Below are 21,600 nucleotides of genomic sequence, written 5' to 3' on the forward strand. Positions count from 1 at the left end.
CTGAGCTGTGCTCATGTACTGGCCCATATGGTCCTGTAGCTTGGCAGCTATGATGCCTGATAGGACTTTCCATGTTGTGGGGAGGCAGGTTATTGGCCGGTAGTTGGACGGTTCTGTCCCCTTGCAGGGGTCTTTCATGATCAGCACTGTCCTTCCTTGTGTTAGCCAGTTTGGGTGGGAGCCTGCTGCTAGCAGCTGGTTCATCTGTGCTGCTAGGCGTTCATGCACTGCTGTTAGTTTCTTTAGCCAGTAGGTGTGGATCATGTCTGGTCCAGGTGCTGTCCAGCTCTTCATGTTCTTGACCCGCTGCTGGATGTCTTCTACTGTGATGGTGACTGGTTTCTGTTCTGGGAGATTGCTGTGCTCTGTTCTCAGGTCCTGCAGCCACTTTGCACTGGTGTTATGAGTCTTCTCTTTCTCCCATATGTTCTTCCAGTACTGTTCAGTTTCTGCTGCTGGTGGCTCTGCTGTTATTGTGTTGTTGCACTGCAGTTGGGAGTACACCTTGGATGGTTCTTTGGAGAACAGGGCATTTACTTTTTTGGCCTCTGCTTCTCTAGTGTATCTCCTTAGCCTGGTAGCCAGTGCTGTGAGCCTTTGTTTAGCAGTCTCTAGGGCTTCAGATGGAGTCAGGCCCTTGTATTTTTTCAGTAGCCGAGTCTTATCCTTAATCTCTACACCCTTCTGTAGTTCCACCAGCTGACTAACTTCTCTCCGAGTCGCCTTGATCTTATCCTCCAACCTCATTTTCCAGGGTGGGTACATACTGTTGTTCTTCTTGATCGTGTAGCCAAGCATCTCCAGGATTACAGAGGCTGTAGTGTATACCAGTTCATTGGTTTGAGTTATGGTGGTAGTAGGGATTGTCATGAGGGCTCTATTGGCATCTTCTAACATACTATCTGATGGTACTTCTCCACTGAGCCTTGGTAATCAGTCTCGAGGATTGACTGTAGCTAGTTTCTCCATGATCTTATGCCTCATATCAGCTGCTGTGCTCTGCAATGGAGGGGGTGGCAGTGAAGTTTCAGCTTCAGGTGTGGGCTGCACATCCACTTGTTCTTCCAGGTCTTCTTGAGTCTGGGATGTAATGTGGAGTTGGTCTATCTCAAGCTGTGAGAGCAGCTTCCTCTTTACTATGTTGAAGCGTTGGGTAACTAGCTGTTTCTCAGTAAGTGTGGATGTAGGTCTTTTGTCCATCCACAGTCCCCTCATACGTTTCATATATCCCCTCTCATTAGGTCTACTGTTGTAGTAGCATTCCATCAATTCCAGGTTCTCTTGTCTCGTCCATGAATGGTTTGTTCCAGTAGCCCACCTATCGTCAGATTGTCCTGGTTCCTCAACATCTGGCGCGGACCTTGTTAATCCGGGCGATGTCGGAGTCGGCATGACTCTCCTAGTTCATGTCACTCTCATATTTGAGGTAGGCAGGTGAAGCGTTAGGGGTCTTTTGCCCAAGGACCCCTACTGGAAAGGTGGGTACCAACTGGGATTTGAACCCTGGTCTCTCGTATCAAAGGGTGGTCTCCCGTATCAAAGGGCTGCGCTCTTAGCCACTACGCTATCCAGCAGCAGAGATAGATAGATAGATATAGATATAAAAGAAATGAATTCTTTCCTTACTCTGCCATTATATTGATGATGATGGGTGATCACTTGGCATTGCAGGATTTGCTTTGCTTATAATATTTAATCAGCTTTGTTCTACGTAATGACTTATTCACATGCCTTGCCAATAGTAATTACAGCTTGTTCCCTAAAAGTAATGTAATTTGTTTAAGAAACCAAGTGGATTACTTTCGATGGAAGGTGAACCCAGTGAAGAATGGTTTGCACCCCAGTGGATCTTGGATACCATACCACGTCGTTCACCCTTTGTCCCACAAATGGGAGATGAGGTAATATTGTGCATGTTCTCACTGACAGCAGGTGAAATTGCCTTAACTAGGGCCAATAAAGATGTTTCAGATGCCTAAATATAAATATCCTGCTGCTCAGGAGTTATAAAAGTGTTATCCAACAAAATCATCTTTATGGAAATAGCCTGTAGAATTTAAGAGGGATGGTCCTTGTTTGTAGATATCTTTTTTGTTTAAAAAACAAACAAACAAAAAAACCCTATGGATTAACTGTATGAATAGAATGAAATCTATACATTCCCTTTTCTTTTCTTTAAGATTATATATTTTAGGCAAGGCCATGAGGCTTATGTGCGGGCAGTAAGGAAGGCAAAAATTTACAATGTTAACATGCAAAAACAACCTTGGAACAAAATGGAACTCAGGGTAAGTCAACTTAAAAAAAAAACAACAAAAAAAAAATACTTCCATGATCTGTGAATTATGTCATTAACTTCTGCATTAAAGTCAAATGTGACTAAATAAAAGAAAAATGCTGTTTAAAAATGTTGCTTTGCAAACCAAACTTTAAAGATTTTTTATGACATACATCAGTCAATCAGTCACTGTTGGTTGGAACTCAGCAGGAAATTCAAGTTGAAGGAAGATGTTTACCTAGAATGGTATCTTCACTAACAAAAGTTAGACAACTGTAATTTGAAATATTACCTTTTCTTGCATTGTAACTCATGTAGAACTAGCAACTCTCAAGTTGTTAATATAGTCACTTCAGCATTCTTAGAATGAATGAACATACAGCTACTGCTCATTGTTTCAGAACCTGAGAGTAACAAATAGGGTCCCCAACTGTATATATACTTAAGAGGAGTAAGTTCTTTCCCATCCCCTTCAAACTGAAGACGTCTTTGAAGACTCGTAGTTGGCTCCAAACAGCCACCACTGACACAAATCTTTATATCTATCTATATCTGTATATAATCTATTATTATATATTACATAGAGAGATTTTATATATAATATATAATAATAGATTATAGATAGATATAGATAGATATAAAAATTTGTGTCAGTGGTGGCTGTGTGGGGCCAACTATGAGTCTTCAAAGACATCTTCAGTTTAAAGGGGATGGGAAAGAACTTACTCCCCTTTAAGTTACATCCACATTTGGAACTAGGGTGTGATTCCTAGCTCAACTAGACATACTTGTGCTGGTTATCACTGAGCTAGTGCGCCAACAATAATATTGTACCTGTGGTGACATGAGCTAGCAGTCCCAAGAACATACCCATGGGATCCAGGTGGGTTTGTGCTTGAGAGCGGTTAACCTGTGCCACCGCTTGCTGCTGCCTGTGCTGCCACAACTACACTTCCGGTTTTGACATGCCCGTTGGATGAGAGCTAGCACGAGCATGTCTCTGTGAGGTGGGACTCACACCCCTAATTCCAAGTGCAGACGTAGCCTTAGAGAGGCATAATGCCACCAGGTATTGCCTCTCAAGTCCTCGCACTTCCAGAGGCATTCATTTAGCTCATGCTGAACCTTCTTTTTAAAAAGACCATACTTTGCTTCCCCTAGTGCTGCCTCCTGATGTGCAAAGGTTTGAGGTTGTGGCCTTGGCCAGAGATGCCCACCTGGGGCCACTACTGCTTCTGGAAGAACAAATGCACTATCCCCAATACACTTTCCAGTGCAGTTAACCAAATTATGACCAGCCTTGTGGAATATGTTACGGGGGAGGAGTACCATGTACCCTCTCATCCTTCTTCGTTAGAGAGACCATTATGCTCTTGGATTTTTAGGAATGAAGCATATGGCTGATAGAAGGATCTAGGCAGAAAGGAAGAAGTAATCTATAAATACATACCTTTCTTTGCACATATATACGAGTGAGTCTAAACATGAATATGCTGCTTTTAAACCCTAAACACTGACCCACACTGTGTTTTGATCATTAGGAACAAGAACTTGTGAAGACTGTAGGAATTAAATATGAAGTCGGACCTCCTACACTTTGCTGCTTGAAGCTTGCATTTCTAGATCCAATCTCAGGCAAAATGACAGGAGACTCTTTTTCCATTAAGTGAGTACTGACTAAATCATTTCTCCAAAAAAACAACTATTCTTACAAATTGTCTAGAATCCCTTTTTTTCTGATCTCCTTGCACTTGAAGGCTTTATGTAAGCACTTGTCATTGCTGCAATGAACATGAAATAGTATTTGAAGACTAAAAAGATGGCCTATGGGATTCCACGAGAACAGTTACTGTGGAAGCAGTATCCTGTTTAGAAGTAATATTGTTTTCTGTTATTCATAGGTACCATGATATGCCAGATGTTATTGATTTCCTTGTGCTGCATCAGTTTTATAATGAAGCCAAAGAAAGGAACTGGCAGATTGGTAAGTACCGTTTTACCACATCCGTGTGTTTGGCATGCTGAATACCAATATTGGACAGGATGCAATTCATTATCTTTATTCTAAATCTGAAATGTAAATATTTGCCCAGTTTTAATGCAAGAGGCACTTGTAAGTGATTGGTTGTTCACTTTTAAATGTACTGATTATTTTTCAAGTGCAGTCTTCTCTTTGAGAGCATTCTAACACACCTTTTGATGTGAACACCTTATGTTTTATTTTCTAGCATTTAAACTTACTTAAAAAAATTATAGTTTGTCACTTCTACAATTTACGTATTAATAATTTCTGATCATGACTGGTATGTTTTAATGCCAGAATGCTCAGATATGCTAGTGATAGGAGCTATATAAATACTCACACAGAATACAGTTGTGACTTTTAGAGAGACAGTCTGTATTTGTGTTCCACCATCACCAAGTTAACGGAGGCTGGTGTGCTGGTAGGATCATGTACTTGGTCAGTATCAAATTATGTAAATTACACTGAATTATCTAACTTGTACTACAGGGATTGGCAGCCTTTTGCACGCAGCCCGCCAGGGTAAGCCCCCAGGAGGCCATGATGGTTTGGTCACCTGCTTCATCTGCATGTTTGGCTGATTGTAGCTCCTGTTGGCTGCAGTTCGCCGCTCCAGGCCAATGGGGGCTGTGGGAAGCGGTGAGAGATGAGGGATGTGCAGGCTGCCGCTTCCTGCAGCCCCATTGGCCTGGGACGGCGAACTGCAGCCAGTGGGAGCTGCGATCAGCTGAACCTGCTTACGCGGCAGGTAAACAAACCAGCCTGGCCCTCCAGGGGGCTTACCCTGGTGGGCCGCATGCCAAAGGTTGCCAATCCCTGTTCTACTATATGATAATGATTGAATCTTTACGGCACCATTGGAAACTGTGCTTCCTGCAGCAAGGTGACTAACAGCAGCAGTAGGAGGAGAGGAAGAGAAATGTTATAATATTGGAGGAGGAAGTCAATAGATCCATAATGACTGGAAGAGTCTGTGGCTAGGTTGTGGTCTGAGGCTAGGGGAAATCTGCTGTCAGTCTCCAGCCATGTAAAGATGCTCACCTTTGGTCTTTTTTGGCCCCTGTATGCTGCGGTGATGAAGGGGGCAGACATACAGACTCTTGTAAATTATTTACTTTATTGTATAAGTAAGGTGTTTTAGCTGTTACATAAGAAATGGATACATTATTATCTGCATTACTCCATTGCTAAATGTAACTTTTTTTAAAAAAAAAATTTTAATTACAGGGGATAGGTTTCGCAGTATAATAGATGATGCTTGGTGGTTTGGAACGGTGGAGAGTCAGCAGCCTTTCCAGGCAGAATATCCTGATAGTTCCTTCCAGTGCTACAGCGTTCAGTAAGGATTACTATAGTTGCAATATATCAGATATATCTAAGCATTTATGAGTCTCTTCTCCTCTGCGTATTTATATGTAATTTACATGTTTGCATCAAGGAAAAAAATTAGGTGAACAAACAGCCCACCTTTCTTTCTGACATACCTACTCCCAAAACTATAATTTTGCACTAAAATCCCAATTTGATATGAATTAGAGCCTCAGACAACTGCACTGAGTTCCTGCTTCTTGCTACACTGGAATTGTCTTACCAGATCAGACTGTGGTCTTTTTCGTACAGTATCCCATTTCTGACAGCGGCACTAAGTGCTTCAGAAGATGGTTCAAGAAACCATGTAGTGGGAGTTCTGAAATAACCTGCTCATAGGGAAGGTTTCATTCTCACTCTGGCCAATGGTTGTCTTTCATGCGCTAGAGCATGAAGCTTTAAATGTTTTTAAGAAATTAATCCTATCTAATGTAACCGTGACGTTCTCATCTACAAAAATGTAGAATTCCCTTTCTGAATCCTACTCAACTTTAGCCTCACTGATCATGTGACAGTGAGTTCCACAGTTGAATTATGTTGTCTTTTTTTAAAAGTTTCTTTTTTATTAGTTTTTAGCTTTGCCTTTCAATTCCATTGACTGTCCCTTAGTTTTATTATAAGGTTAAATAGGAACACCTGATTCCCTCTGTATACCATTCGTTATTTTGTATACATCTATGTCTCCTTTTTATTAGTCTCCTTTCTAACAAGTCCCAGTCTTTGTAATTGCTTCTCATATGGAAGTCTTTCCCTGCATCTAATAAATTTCATCACCTATCTCTGGACCCCTTCTTTTTCTGTTCTCTCTTTTGAGATGGGGCGACCAGAACTGAGCCAGTGTTCCTGGTGAGGGCATACTATTGATTTGTATTATGGCATGATAATACTAACAGTATTATTGTCTATTCCATTCATTTATGTGTAACGTTTTTTGTTTGCTGCACATGGAACAGATGCATTTCAGTGTTTAAAGATGTAATATAATTAACATTGAAAATAATAATAATTTGAACTATTCATATACAGTGTTGAATTCTGTGACAACTCAGGCTTTTATCTTGAATAGTTACAGTTAATTTGAAACCTAGTAATGTGTGTAAATAGTTCAGATTTGTCCTTCAATGTGCATTACCTTGCATTTGTCAACACTGAATTTCATTTAATGTTGTGCTGCCCATTGGCCTGGTTCTCTAGGATCCTTCTAGTGCAGGGGTGGGCAGACTTTTTGGCCTGAGGGTCACATCGGGTTTCAGAAATTGTATGGAGGGCCAGTTAGGGGAGGTTGTGCCTCCTCAAATAGCCAGGCATGTTCCAGCCCTGCCCCCTATCCAACCTCTCCTGCTTCTTGCCCCCTGATGCTCCCTCTGCCCCTGGGACCCCTCCCCCATCCACCCCACCCAGTCTCTGTCCCCTGACTGCCCCCAGAACCCCCACTCTGACAGCCCCCCACTGTCCCATCCAACCCCTCCTCTCATTCCTGACTGCCCTCCGGGGACCCCTGCCCCATCCAACCACCCCTTCTCCCTGTCCCCTTGATCACCCTCAGAACCCTTGCCTCTGACTGCCCCCTGCCAGCCCATCCAATCCCCCATCTCCTTCCTGACTGTCCCCCGGGACTTCTTCCCCCATTCAATCTCCCTGTTCCCCATCCTCTGACCGGTCCAATCCCTATCTGCACCCCCGCCTCCTGACCACCACCCCGAACTCTATCCCACCCCCCACCCCGCTCCCTCCAACGCTAGCTGGAGCACTGGTGGTGCTACAGCTGCGCCTCCCTGCTGGAGCCAGCCATGCCACCATGCAGCACAGAGCACTGGGTCAGGCCAGGCTCTGCAGCTTCACTGCCTCAAGGAGCTCGTAGCCCCTCTGCCCAGAGCATTGCGCCAGCAGCACAGTGAGCTGAAGCTGCTAGGGAGAGAGGACATCCAGAGGAGGGGCTGGAAGCTAGCCTTCTGGGCCAGGAGCTCAGGGGTCTGCAGAAAGTTTGCCCACTTCTATTCTAGTGTTTCTCAGTCTTCTTTAGTTTTAACTAACATCATTTTGAGTCATCTGCAATTTGTGTCACCTAATTGTTTCCACACTTTTTCAGATCATTGCTAAATATATATGTATAGCCGTCCTAGTGTGGTTCTTTGGGACATCCTACTGTTAATGTTTTGTCACACTGAAAAACAAGGATTTGTCCCTATGGTGGCTTTTTTGGGGTTGGGGGGAAGGGGGGGTTGTGGTATTAGCCAGTTCTTCGAGTGCTTGCTCATATCCATTCCAGTTAGGTGTGCGTGCACCGCGTGCATGTTCGTCGGAGAAACTTTTACCCTTGCAACACTCGGTGGGCCGGCAGGTCGCCCCCTAGAGTGGCGCCGCTATGGCGCCTGATATATACCCCTGCTACCCTGACCGCCCGTCGTTCTCATTCTTCTTACTCGCCGGATCGTCGTACCGAAACACTAACGTGGCCCGAAATTCGGAACATGGGGCGCGTTATCTTGTGCCCACCTCACTACGATTCAGCTCGTTGTAGCTAGAATTTTCGATTTACTCCCATATCTGCTCTCCCTGCCGGCCGTCCGTTCCTCCCAGTTCCTCTTAACCGCCCGTGTCCGGTCGTTGAACAGTGGAGCGCAGCTTATCTGATCTCCACCTCCCTAGCGATTCGTCGTTGTATAGTTTTTTCGTTGTACATAGTTTTTCTCTAGCTTTATTACCGTGACGTAGGTATAGTTTGTGTATATTGTTTAAAGAGATCGGGGTTCGCCCCTTCTCCTCCCCGGCACTGGGGCCCATGCTCGGTTCACCGGGCTTCAAACCCTGTGCGGCCTGTCGTCGGCCGCATGGCCTACAGGAGATCCGCACGACTCCTGTTTAAAGTGCCTTGGCGAGGCACATCTTCGGACGAGTGCCAATCTTTTAGTCCGGGCTTGAACGCCTTACAAAGAGCAGGACATTCGCCTGAAGCAACTTTTGATGGAGGCAGCTCTAACTCCTCCATCCTCGGCACTGACTCCAGGCACCAGTGAACAATTGCATCTTCTGCTCCAGCACCAGTGAAGACTCCTCGGCACCACCTGATCACCGGCCCAATCCTCCGGCTGGCGCATTCTGCTCTCCCCGAGGAGCAAGAAGCACCAAGGCTCCTGTGGTACCTCAGCTTACACCGCAGTCAGAGCGCAGCTCCAAAGTCGGATCCCCGGCACCGCCAACTGCCGCGGCACTGCTTGTCTCTGCACCATTCAATTCGGTCTCTACAAGAGCGTTGACGGGTCCCGATCCGCAAGACTCGCACACCCTACCAGCCTCCCAGCTCGTGCTGCCGGTGAGCTTGTCATACCATCCACGCCGGATTACCTTCTCAACAGCCGGGACCTCATTGCTCTCACAGAGCCTAGCTGTCTCCAACCCCCAGCACTGCCGGTGCGGGCTCATCAGTGCTGGCAAACCTGCCATGGTGCGACCATCTTTCCCGCCGCACACTGAGCACCATCGGTCTCATGGGATCCGTGATCGCTCTCGTCGCGGGACACCGCTCCTGATCCCGGCGCTGCTCGCCAGTTCCCCACCTAAGCATCGGTACCGTTCCTCGTCCATCCCAGTCAGTCACACGATCCGGCACCGCTGAGAACCGGTCTCCATCGTTACCGTCGGCACCGCTCCAGATCCGCACCCGGCATCTCTCGTAGCTGATCCAGGCATGACGATGTCGGCACGGTCGACCCTCCGCACCGCTACGCTTGGTTAGGTCCCGGTCCCACTCTCAACACTGCCACAGTTCCCGGTTCGCCTAGTACCACGCAGGGAAGGGGATTACTTTACGGACGCAGAGACTTGGTCCAGATCTACTTCAGCTCCCCCCATGGCCGTCCCATTTCATCCGTCCCCTCTCGTATGCGTACTTTTGGGGGTTCGGACACTCAAGTCCCATCATTCACGGACCAACCAGTGTGTCTTTTTGGACACCCTGGGCCTACCACCAAGCCCAAGGCAACCTCATACTCTCATCAACGCTCTTGCCATTCGGGAGCACCGGGTACCTGAGGCCCCACTGGTTCAGCAGGACCTCCCCCCGTGATACGGAGGCAAGCCGCTGCACAGGCTTCCAGAACAACATGATGTTCAGAGACGCGAGGTCCCCATGATGAGGGCATCAGTCCAGGAATCTCTCTCTTTCTTTTGCGAACCAGCAAGCCCTCTTAAGCCGATACTCCTATAACACCTGGGAGGCGGTTGGCAAGTTTACTGAGTTGGTCCCCCAGGACTCCCGTCAGGAGTTCACAGCCCTCCTAGAGGAGGGGAAAAGGGTTGCGAGAACCTCATTGCAAGCTTCACTAGATTCCGCAGATTCGGCGGCTAGAACGGTCGCCTCTGGCATAGCCATGTGGCGCATATCCTGGTTACAGGTGTCCTGCCTACTGCCAGAACTGCAATATACCATACAGGACTTGCCATTCGATGGACAAGGTCTTTTTTCGCAAAAGACGGATCCCAGACTGCAGAGTCTGAAGGACAACCGGGTTATCATGCGTTCACTCGGAATGCATACCCCTCAGACTGAGACGGTCATTCCGTTCCCAACCTCAGCTCCCTTACCCTCCACCTCGGCCAAGACAGGATTTTGCCTGTAGGAGAGGTCGTACCACCCGCAGGCGGCAGTCGGGACCTCCAGCAAGCAACAATTCCGGTCCCGCCAAACCGTCATCGGGACCTAAAACAAATTTTTGAAGGTGCGCCCGAGAGCAGTGTGCCAGTTTCCTCTTCGGATCCGTTCCAGTTTTCCAACCGCTTTTCCTCGTTCCTTCTGGCGTGGTCCCAGTTGACTTCGGATCATTGAGTCCTTCGTACGATGGAACTTGGATACCGTCTTCAGTTTATCTCTCCGCCTCCCTCCCACCCTCCCTCCTCCCCGTCCCTCTTCAGGGACCCCTCTCACAAGCAACTCCTCATGCAGGAGGTTCACAAGCTTCTATCAATCGGAGCTATAGAGGAGGTACAAGAGGAGTTAAAGGGCAAGGGGTTTTATTCCCGATATTTCCTGATCCCCAAGGCAAAAGGGGGCCTCCGGCCCATCCTCGACCTATGCGAACTGAACAAGTTCATCAAGAAGTTCAAGTTCCTCATGGTGTCCCTGGGGACCATCATCCCCTCCCTGGATCCCGGCGATTGGTACGCCGCTCTCGACATGAAGGACGCATATTTCCATATTGCGATTTACCCCCCCCACCCCCCAGAGGAGGTATCTGTGCTTTGTGGTGAATCGGGTTCACTACCAGTTTACTGTCCTTCCCTTTGGTCTTTCGTTGGCCCCTCGGGTCTTCACGAAATGTATGGCGGTCCTCGCCGCTTCACTACACCGTCGTCGAATACATGTTTTTCCTTACCTCGACGACTGGCTTATCAGAGGGACCTCCGAGGCTCAAGTCATCAGCCATGTCGACACCAGGGAGCTATTTACACGTCTAGGCCTGATCATCAATCTGGACAAGTCCACCCTGGTACCCACGCAAAGAATAGAATTTATCGGGGCAGTGCTGGATTCCAACCTTGCAACAGCCAGTTTGCCCCCGCACTGGTTTCAGGCCATAGTCTCCCTTGTCCAAAGTCTTCAGAGGTTTCCAACTACCTCTGCCCGTACTTGCTTCACTCTCTTGGGGCACATGGCTGCATGTGTTTTTGTTACAAAAAATGCCAGACTGCGGATGCGCCCGCTACAAACCTGGCTCGCTTCTGTCTACCGGCCGAACAGGGATGCCTTAGACATTATTCTGACGGTCACACCGGAAGTTCTGAACGCCCTCGACTGGTGGAAGAGATCATCCCAAGTGTGTGCGGGCCTACCCTTTCATCCTCCCCAGGCCTCCGCATCCCTAATAACGGACGTGTCCGCGCTGGGCTGGGGCGCCCACCTAGGGCACCTGCGCACGCAGGGCCTTTGGTCACCCCGGGAGCTGACACTTCGTATCAATGTCCGAGAGCTCAGAGCGGTCCGCCTGGCGTGCCAAGCATTCCTCGACCACCTGCACGGCCGTTGTGTTGCAGTATTCACGGACAACACAACAGCCATGTATTACATCAACAAGCAGGGGGGGACGAGGTCGTCTCCCTTGTGCCAGGAAGCGATCCGACTGTGGGACTTCTGTGTAGCCCCATCCATAGACCTGGTGGCCTCCTTTCTTCTGGGGGTATAAAACACGCTCGCAGATCACCTGAGCAGGTCCTTCCTCTCACACGAATGATCCATCCGCCCGGACGTTCTCCATTCAATCCCCCAGAGGTGGGGCTTTCCCCACATCGACCTGTTTGCGTCCAAAATGAACAGGAAATGCCAGGTGTTGTGCTCCCTACAGGATCGCTCCCCGGGCTCCCTGTCGGACGCGTTCATGATTCCGTGGACGGGCCACCTCTGTTATGCCTTTCCCCCGTTTCCCCTCGTCCACCGAGTCCTGCTCAAGATCCGCAGGGACAAAGCCCGCCTTATCCTGATCGGGCCGGCTTGGCCAAGGCAGCTTTGGTACTCCATGCTGCTCGACCTGTCCCTGTCGGACCCAATCCCCCTGCCGCTATGGCCGGACTTGATCACGCAAGACTTCGGCAGGCTTCACTACCCGGACCTACAGTCCCTCCACCTGACAGCATGGCTCCTGTCTGGTTAAGCCAGTCGGAGTTGAGCTGTTTCGCCGCAGTACAACAGGTGTTGCTCAGAAGCAGAAAGCCCTCCACGTGCTTGACATACCTCGCAAAATGGAAGCGCTTCTGCCACTGGTGTGCCCAACATGGCCACTCTCTGTGTTCGGTATCAATCCCCACTATCCTGGACTATCTATGATCTTTTAAGGAACAGGGGTTGGCAATCTCCACTCTGCGAGTCCACCTTGCGGCTATATCCACCTTCCACCCGGGGGAAGCTGGCAGTACCATTTTTTCCCACCCTAGTCTTCCAGGTTCCTCAAGGGCTTGGAACGGTTATACTCTCAGGTCAAGCCCCCTACCCCTACCTGGGACCTGAACCTTGTTTTAAACAGGCTCATGGGGCCCCCCTTTGAGCCTTTGGCCACATGCTCGCTACTGTTCCTGTCCTGGAAAACAGCTTTCCTAGTCACTGTTACCTCGGCTAGATTAGTCTCGGAACTTCAGTCACTGACGTGGATCCTCCTATACTGTGTTCCATAAGGACAAGGTACAGCTGCGATCTCACCCGGCATTCCTTCCCAAGGTCGTCTCCACCTATCACGTGAACCAAGACATCTTTCTGCCAGTCTTCTTTCCAAAGCTCACTCACCAGCGACGAGAACAACAGCTCCATACTTGGATGTCCGGAGGTCTCTACGTTCTACATCGAGAGAACCAAGCCCTTCCGACAATCACCGCAACCCTTTGTAGCGGTGCAGAACGTATGAAGGGCAGGCAATCTCCCCCAGCGCATCGTGTCTTGGGTCACGTCGTCTAGTATTCGATCTTGCTATGACTTGGCTCAAGTCCAGCCGGGCCATCTCAACGCCCACTCTACGCGGGCTCAAGCGCTCATCTACTGCTTTCTTGGCCCTGTTCCTATACAGGAAATCTGCCGCGCGGCTACCTGGTCTTCTATCCACACCTTTGCAACCATTACGCATTGGTCCAACAATCCAGAGACGATGCCGCCTTCGGCTCAGCGGTCTTACATTCCGCAACGTCTCGCTCTGACCCCACCGCCTAGGTAGGCTGGGAATCACCTAACTGGAATGGATATGAGCAAGCATCGAAGAAAGACGGTTATTCACCTTTGTAACTGTTGTTCTTCGAGATGTGTTGCTCATATCCATTCCACACCCGCCCTCCTTCCCCACAGTCGGAGTAGCCGGCAAGAAGGAACTGAGGAGCAGACGGGCTGGCAGGGATATATATCAGCGGCGCTACTCTAGGGGGTGACCTGCCGGCCCACTGAGTGTTGCTAGGGTAAAAGTTTCTCCAACGAACGTGCACGCGGTGCTCGCACACCTAACTGGAATGGATATGAGCAACACATCTCGAAGAACAACAGTTACAAAGGTGAGTAACCGTCTTTTGCTAGTGTATGGCAGGACTGTGCCTTGTCCCATGACAAAATAGTTCCTTAATAGCCTCCTGTTTAGTCAAAGGATTCGTTTGAAAGTTCAAATAAATAAAATCAACCATTTTTCCATTATCCACCCTCTTGTCGACTTGTTCAAAGTGTGCTACCAAATTGGAAAAGCACCATTTTCTGTTACAGAAGCTGTGCAGGTTTCTTCCTTGCATATCACTGTTCATGTAGTTGTAGTAACCAAAATAGTATGTCATTCTGGAGCGCTACTGGGATTCTCAAAAGTGATCTGTAGCTATTATATTACAGCCTTTTCTGGTAGATATCATCTGACAAAAACATAGATTAATATTTTTAACAAATCAGTCACTGGTTGCAAAAATAATCTGTGGTTAGTGGTTACCAAGCTGTTTTGACTTTTTTTCTCTCGTGATGGTAGTTATTGATTGCTGTAAAACAATCTTCCCAAACATTAGGTTTTATTAATTGTTGTCATTGCCAAGGCAGATACGTTGCTGAGATTTGACCAGCACTCTATGTATTAGAGAGAGGCTTGAATTAAAACCCTGGATCTAAATACCCCCAATCATAACAGAAGCTGAGATCCACTTGTGACTCTGGCCCATCTCTAATATACTTCTGGGAAGATCACACTGCCATTTTATTTCAAGTCTCTTTTGAAAGAAATTTTACACCCTACGTGCATCAGTGAAAATAGGTAAAAATTAAATATTTGCGTGTAAGTAATATGGTTTTCATTTGTTCTAAATAGCTGGGACAACAATGAAAGAGAAAAGATGAGTCCATGGGACATGGAACCAGTTCCAGAAGGAAGTAAATATGCTTTTGAATTTATTATACACCGCAACCCCAATATAACACGACCCGATATAACACGATTCGGATATAACACGGTAGAGCTGCATTCGCGGGGGGGTAGGAGGGGGAGCTGTGCACTCCGGCGAATCAAAGCAAGTTCAATATAACGTGGTTTCACCTATAATGCAGTAAGACTTTTTTTTGGCTCCTGAGGACAGCGTTATATCAAGGTAGAGGTGTAATTTCCATGTCAGCACGATTATACCAGGATGGCATTAATGGCTCACTGTTTTTTGAATTCTTCACATTTCTTTTAGCTGCTTATCCAGATGAGGTTGGTGCTGGAGTTCCTGTGTCCCCAGAGGAACTGACATCTCTGCTGTATAAACCCCAAGAAGGAGAATGGGGGGCCCATTCCAGAGATGAAGAATGTGAACGAGTTATTAGGGGAATTGATTATCTTCTGACCCTTGGTATGTTGGGCTTGAAATAAATTACAGGAGCATCAATAAAATCAGCATGATGCCAAATGACTCTTTGGGGGGGAAATTTACGTAACAGAAAACCATTGGAAATTGCCTCTTATTCCTCTATGTACCCTTTGCAGGCACACTTTCATCTTGATATGGTTTGATCCTGTTCCCATTCATGTCTAATGATAGCAAGCGAGCTAGACTGAGTCCCTGTTGAACAAAATATAATTAGTTTTAACTAATCTTGGTATGAAGCTATTTTATTTAAATGTTGTTAAATAAGGAAGGAATCTGGTTTACAATTTCTGATGTTGGACACCCCTACTTCAAAGGTTGTATGAGATGGCAGTTTTCAGCAACAGCTTCTGGCATTGAAATCTCAAATGCAGTTTTTAACTAAAAATGCATTTTTTAAATATAGTAGTTCATACAAGGGGAAATTCATTTTCATCCCATGGGCATTCCGAATGGCTCACTGAGCAACATGACTGTAGATATATTTATCGTTGGGCCATGATTGCTGGATTTTTCTTTTTATGAGGGATCTAATTCTGTTGTTATCATACGGCCAGGGCTGTCATCTGCAGAGCCTAACTGATTGATTCTGATCTTTTTGTTTTTAGATATTTCTAACCCCTTTGCTGTTCCAGTGGATCTTAGTGCCTATCCCATGTATTGCACTGTAGTTGCTTACCCAACTGACCTCACCACAATCAGGAGGAGACTTGAAAACAGATTCTATAGGTCAGTTTGATTTGTATCTCATTTAAATTCCTGTGTATTTTATCATGTATCCCACTAGAACGGGGGTTCTCAAACTTCATTGCACTGTGATCCCCTTTGGACAAGAAAAATTACTACATGACCCCAGGAGGGAGGAACTGAAGCCTGAGCCAGCCCTTGGGCTTTGGTCGCAGTTCTCAGCAAGTCTAAGCCAGCCTTTGGGGTCCCAACCCACAGTTTGAGAACCGCTGGACTAGAATGATCTGCTGAGCTGAATGTATTGCAACTCAACAAATTAACTTCAGTGACTGTTATCACTTACTGTAATCAGTGTCCTTAGCGAGTCTATAGCATAAGACCATACCATACCCCATCTTCAAAAAATAGGTCTTGATGGGGGGGGGGGGGGGGTGTGTGTGTGTGTGTGTGTGTGTGTGTGTGTGTGTGTGTGTGTGTGTGTGTTGTGTGTGTGTGTGTGTGTGTGTGTGTGTGTGGCATATTGCAAAAATAAAACCAGATTTCTGGATCTTGATCTCTTTCCTGAATCTGAGACATCTGCCTTGTGTCCTCCATCCTGCAAACATTGGAGGCAGTTCTGACTTGCTTGATCACACCTCTTCTTGCTCTCACACCCGATTCTTTCTCTGCAGTGCAGCAAACTTAGAGGCAGTTAAATATTCCTGCCTTCATGTAATAGCATCTCAACTTTTTGAGCTGAATTTGGGGCAGCAGCAAATAATACCTTTGTTAGCCCCATCTCCTTTCCCTACGAGGACAAACATTTACCATCGGGACTACTCAGCCATGTTCTTTCACTGCATTTGTTTCCACCTGGGGTAATTCCGTTCATTGTTGATTGTGGCATGTGAGTCCCCTTACCATGTAATAGGTCATGGAGCCTGCCTCTGCCAACCTGGCACGTGCCAGACATCCTGGCCATCTGAAGAGAGGCTTTGTGTCTTGGTGCTGGTCTTGCAGGGACTACCTCTTTTCTAAGTTTTTTATGGCACCAAAGGAAAGTAACATTTTTCTTTCATCTCCTTCCCCCCACTCAGAAGAATCTCAGCATTGATGTGGGAGGTTCGATACATCGAGCATAATGCTAGGACTTTCAATGAGCCAGACAGTCCTATAGTTAAAGCAGCCAAAATTGTAACAGATGTCTTACTTCGCTATATTGGGTGAGTACATTGTGTTTCCTTAGGCCAGCATTTCTGGGTTTCTAAACCAGTTCTGAAATGTATTTTGACTTGTCCTGTTGCTCTGCAGGGATCAGAGTTGTAGTGATATATTGGATATATATAATAAAGTGAAAGCAGAAGATCTAAGCAGTACTGATGAAGAGGAGGAGGTAAGAGCAGTAAGCATGATCATCAGAAGCATAATTAGCTCTTTTTTATTCAATAGATAGATGGAGTTTAAAGATTGTTATGGGTTTTTTTACATGGTTTTTTGGGGTTTGATACAAGAATGGTTGTTGTGTAACTTGTGTTGCATGGTCTTGGAATGATAAACTCTCCTCATTTAGTAAGATTGATTCTTTGAAGTCTGGCTAGCCATCTGGATCTTTACAGAGTGCCTGAGTTTCACAGAGGAAATGCTAAGAGTCAAGGGGAAATGCATGAGGTAATGTAATATTATATTATTCACTCCAAAGAAACCAGGTGGACAGTCATCTCTCTGCAATCTGCCCACCTTCTAAGTGGCACCATAGTGGATTTTGTCTATTGAGACTTTACTTTTTTTTCATTTCTTGGTTTTGCCTTGTAAAGATGACTGACAGACAGAAACTGCTCCAAAGTTTAACACAATTGTCCTGTTTTGATCTATTTGAAAAATGCAGTTTTCAAGAATATTACAGTGTAGCAGTTTCCATTGTGATGTTGTGACTGCCAATAACTAGAACTTCTTAGTTTTACCTTTAGTTCTTTCAGGCTCTGCTTTCCACCCTCTCCAACTCCCTTTCCCCAATATATCTATTATTCAAATCTTTGAATGAAAACTGATTGCTGGATGAACATCTGTACCAAATGAATAAGCATCACGCATCATTCATAGCTTTTTATAATAGACCAGAATGAATACAGTGGAATGATTGTGTTTGAGGGTAAGAAAGGAGTGGTTGTTACTTTTGTCCTAATCACTATTGTTGTGAATGCAGATTTTTTTTTCCTCTAAGCATGGGTGGGTTGGGGGAAGGAGTTGACAGGCCTGGAGAGGGAAACGCAGTTTTCCCCACCCTCTGGCACCACGCAGCTCACCCAGAAAAGATAATACAGCACAGGCCTGTATTAGTTTTCTATGAAGCCCTGTCTGCAGTGAGGATTTTCCTTTTGAGAGAGGTCCCTGGGTGCAGCTGCAGTTACGGTGAATCCTTGACAGTAATGCTACTTACTAGAATTGCTGGGACTGGTGCCGGAGCTACTCATCCGCACAGATGCTGCTGGTCTCCTACAGATACCCTGGGATCCACATTTACTTGGCAAACCTCGTGGCTTATTGCTCAGGGCAGCAAATCCTACTTCTCCCCAACAGAACAATGTGGGAGTCTCCACAAGGGCTCACTGTGGAGTTTTCCACCCTGTAAGCTTCCTCCCATGGTTTTTTTGTTTGTTTGTTTTGTTTTTTGTTTTGTTTTTTGTTGTTTTGCTTTTTTTTGGTGGAAAGAAGGGGACTGTCAATCAGGACTTTCGTGTTTAAATGTTTAGCTTCATTGAAAAAGTAATGTAAAAAGCACAAAACATCTCTGAATTGTCTCTTTCCTCACAGATGTGGGATAAATAATTTTAATAAAATATGTTTTGTTGCATATTTTTGTAGTACAGTACTCTCTCTTGCATTTTACCTGTCAAGTAAAGTGTTCTTCTGTTTGTGCTCCTGTGCTATTTCTTGTTCTAGTAACCTGTATGTAATTAAATGAATAGAGACTTCTTCAAAAATAAGAGAGCACTGAACATACATTGTATATTCTCTTTGGGGTCTTACAAGACTCCACCCCATCCATCCGTCCATCCATTTTAATTTTTGTATTTATATAGATAGATATATTTATATACGCGCACACACATCAGAAACAAACTCATGCTCCAATACATCTGTTAATCTATAAGGTGCCAAAGGACTCTTTGTTGCTTTAAACTCAGAGAGTTGAAGCAGCTTCTGTTTAAAGATACTAAAATATAAGAAGTGAAAGTTCTAGTAAAAAAAAATACTCTAGTTTTGCTTAAATCATTTTTTTATTGCAATTTTACCCAACATGTTTATTCTCACAGTAATACTGTGGTTTTGTTCTATGTGTTCATGCTAATATTTGTTTGAGCGTAATCATTACTGTTTCCTTTAGATGGCAGAAGTAGATGTAGATTCAGATGGGCCTGGAACGTCATCTGGGAAAAGAAGAGTGAGTAAATAACTTATCTGTGTCCAGTTTATGCTGCAGAAATTGGGTTGGTCCACGGAATTAACAACCCTCACTTAGGGCCTAATCCTGCAAAAATTTAACTTTACACAGGCCATTGTCAGTCAGACTGCTTGTATGTATTAAGTTTAAGCACGTGTGTAAGTGTTGGCAGAATCAGGACCTTATATTACTATAGAAATAATTTGATGATTGCTTAGTGGCTGTTACTGTCCTGATGCTTTGTATATCTGTACAAAGAGCATTAACCAACAATATACAAGCTGTTTGTGCTTCTTCAGTCATGGAAGTGGACAGAAAAATATTGAATTTTTTTAGTTTATAAATACATACTATTACTAAATTAATGACCATGGAAGGCTGCCTATATTACATGTAATAGGTAAAAGTTTAACTTTCAAAAAGCATTTATTTTCCTATGGTAATTAATGAGCAACTTTCCCTTAAGCCAGTAAAGCATTGTGGCCTTTCTGAAATATACAAAGCTCTGAACCACAACTCTTGGCAACTAAAATGTTGTATGGATATTGAGTTGGGTATTTTTATATTATTAAAAGAGAAAATGCATTCTTCAGTAAATTGCGTAGTCCATACTATTCTATCACTCAACTTTTGTTGCATGTTTTTAGTTATGGGTTTCAATTCTGAACTATTCTCTGAGCACATTGATAGTAATTTAAAGCGAGGACCAGTAGATACGAAAACCTTTACACTTTAAAATTTATTCAAATACAACTTTTATTTTGTTCCCTTAAAATCTTCAGGTAAGACGACCAATAAAAAGGCAGCCCTTCAAAGCAAGCCCTGATGCTTGGAAAGAACAGTGCAAGCAGTTGTTAAGCCTAATATATGAACGTGAGGACTCCGAGCCTTTTAGGCAGCCAGTTGATCTCTTCTCCTATCCTGTAAATATATTTCAACTTTCTGTAATTAAAAATCATTCTTATCATAATATTTCAGTCTTTTAAGAATTCATATATTCTTCATGCTGCTGGATACATTACTGAGCACCTCTTTGTCAGTCACAGTCTTGTCGTCTTTCATGAGTGCTAAATTAATTCCCTCTGAGAAAATGAGGCACCTGTAGCCTTGGATTGAGCAGGAATAGGGCCACCTTCTTCAGAGAGCTCAGACTCTCCTGTGGTTCCTACATCTCACCATCTCTTGAGCAGAGACTGCCAGACACGTTCTGTTAGTGCTATTTGAATGGAGGAACATGGATTAGCCCATTAAACTCATTTTCACCTCTGATGGAATGTGAACCCTTGAGTGCCAGCAAAGCCCCTTGGAATCTGTAAATATGAGTCTTGTAGCTAGAAGATTTAAGTTTCTAAAACAGAGTTTGTGAAACAATTTGATTATTTTGTGGGTTAGGATAAATTTGAGAGCTATTGGACTGTACAGGGACATGAAGCAAAACACATGTAATGTTTACTTAACCAGTTCATGGCAGCTAGTGATAACTTTACCTAGTTGTTAATATTGCATACGTTATTTTTGTAGGACTATCGAGATATTGTAGATACTCCAATGGATTTCAGCACTGTGAAAGAAACTTTGGAAGGAGGAAATTACACCAATCCTCTGGAATTTTACAAAGATGTTCGCTTAATATTCTGCAACTCTAAAGCTTACACACCTAATAAAAAGTCACGGGTAAGTGATTAAAATGTGGATACATGACATCTCAGACCATTTCTGCTAAGATCTTCAATCACACTTTCATATAAGGAATGAATGGCACTTGGAATGTGCAGATGGAGGTCGTAGCATGATATTTTTAAATATAAATGAACAGTGTTTGTCATTTTAAGGACCTAGGATAATAAATCCCCTTTGCAAAGCCCTCCCAGAACATGCTTCAGGTGACTGTCTCAGTTTCTTGAAAACGTTCAGGCACAACATTCAGAGATACTGTAGTTATAGTCTAGATCAGTGGTTCTCAAAGTATGTACCATTGTGGGCCTCATCCACACCCTATACATACTACCTGTATGGATCTTAGGATGTCACATGGGCTGCAGCGCTGTGCTGATGGGGCCACAAGCGGGCCATGGGTTGAGAACTACTGATCTAGATATTATGGGTATATCTACACTGTAGGAAAAACCCATGGCAGTGAGTTGGAGAGCCTAGGTCAACTGACTTGGGCTCATACTGTGGTGCTAAAAATAGTAGTGTTAATACTATATATATCTGGAACATCATCAATGTTGTAAAGTTACCCAGACTGGCAGGTGTAGTTACTAAAACTACTTTTCATTCATCTGTTGACACTGTCTAAAGTTGGAGCAGATTTTGTTCTGGTAATATGTGCGAGAGCTGACAGTAATGTTACTGTGATTCCAGAAGCCAAGCAAAACCAATGTAGGCATGACCGTTAGTAATGCAGGAAAATAATGCATATTAAAAACAGCGCCCTTGTCCCAGCGCACTCATTTAATGCCACCATTTAACGTACTTGGA

General features: G+C 45.1%; 1 protein-coding gene across 4 annotated transcripts in view; it reads left to right on the top strand.

Moving 5' to 3' along the window:
* Positions 1 to 21,600, top strand: part of BRWD3 (bromodomain and WD repeat domain containing 3) — a 90,928-nt gene that overhangs the window by 61,773 nt on the left and 7,555 nt on the right. For all 4 annotated transcript variants that reach the window (XM_032796949.2, XM_032796950.2, XM_032796953.2 and 1 more), the window contains 13 exons: positions 1,785 to 1,901; positions 2,181 to 2,288; positions 3,820 to 3,944; positions 4,180 to 4,262; positions 5,529 to 5,640; positions 14,474 to 14,535; positions 14,838 to 14,993; positions 15,617 to 15,737; positions 16,772 to 16,897; positions 16,986 to 17,067; positions 19,060 to 19,116; positions 19,899 to 20,039; positions 20,638 to 20,790. In XM_032796949.2, coding sequence (XP_032652840.1) covers positions 1,785 to 1,901; positions 2,181 to 2,288; positions 3,820 to 3,944; positions 4,180 to 4,262; positions 5,529 to 5,640; positions 14,474 to 14,535; positions 14,838 to 14,993; positions 15,617 to 15,737; positions 16,772 to 16,897; positions 16,986 to 17,067; positions 19,060 to 19,116; positions 19,899 to 20,039; positions 20,638 to 20,790 — 1,443 coding nt within the window. The remainder of the gene's footprint in view (positions 1 to 1,784; positions 1,902 to 2,180; positions 2,289 to 3,819; positions 3,945 to 4,179; positions 4,263 to 5,528; positions 5,641 to 14,473; positions 14,536 to 14,837; positions 14,994 to 15,616; positions 15,738 to 16,771; positions 16,898 to 16,985; positions 17,068 to 19,059; positions 19,117 to 19,898; positions 20,040 to 20,637; positions 20,791 to 21,600) is intronic.

The sequence above is a fragment of the Chelonoidis abingdonii genome, chromosome 8 (assembly GCF_003597395.2).
Source record: "Chelonoidis abingdonii isolate Lonesome George chromosome 8, CheloAbing_2.0, whole genome shotgun sequence".
Taxonomy (NCBI): Eukaryota; Metazoa; Chordata; order Testudines; family Testudinidae; genus Chelonoidis; species Chelonoidis abingdonii.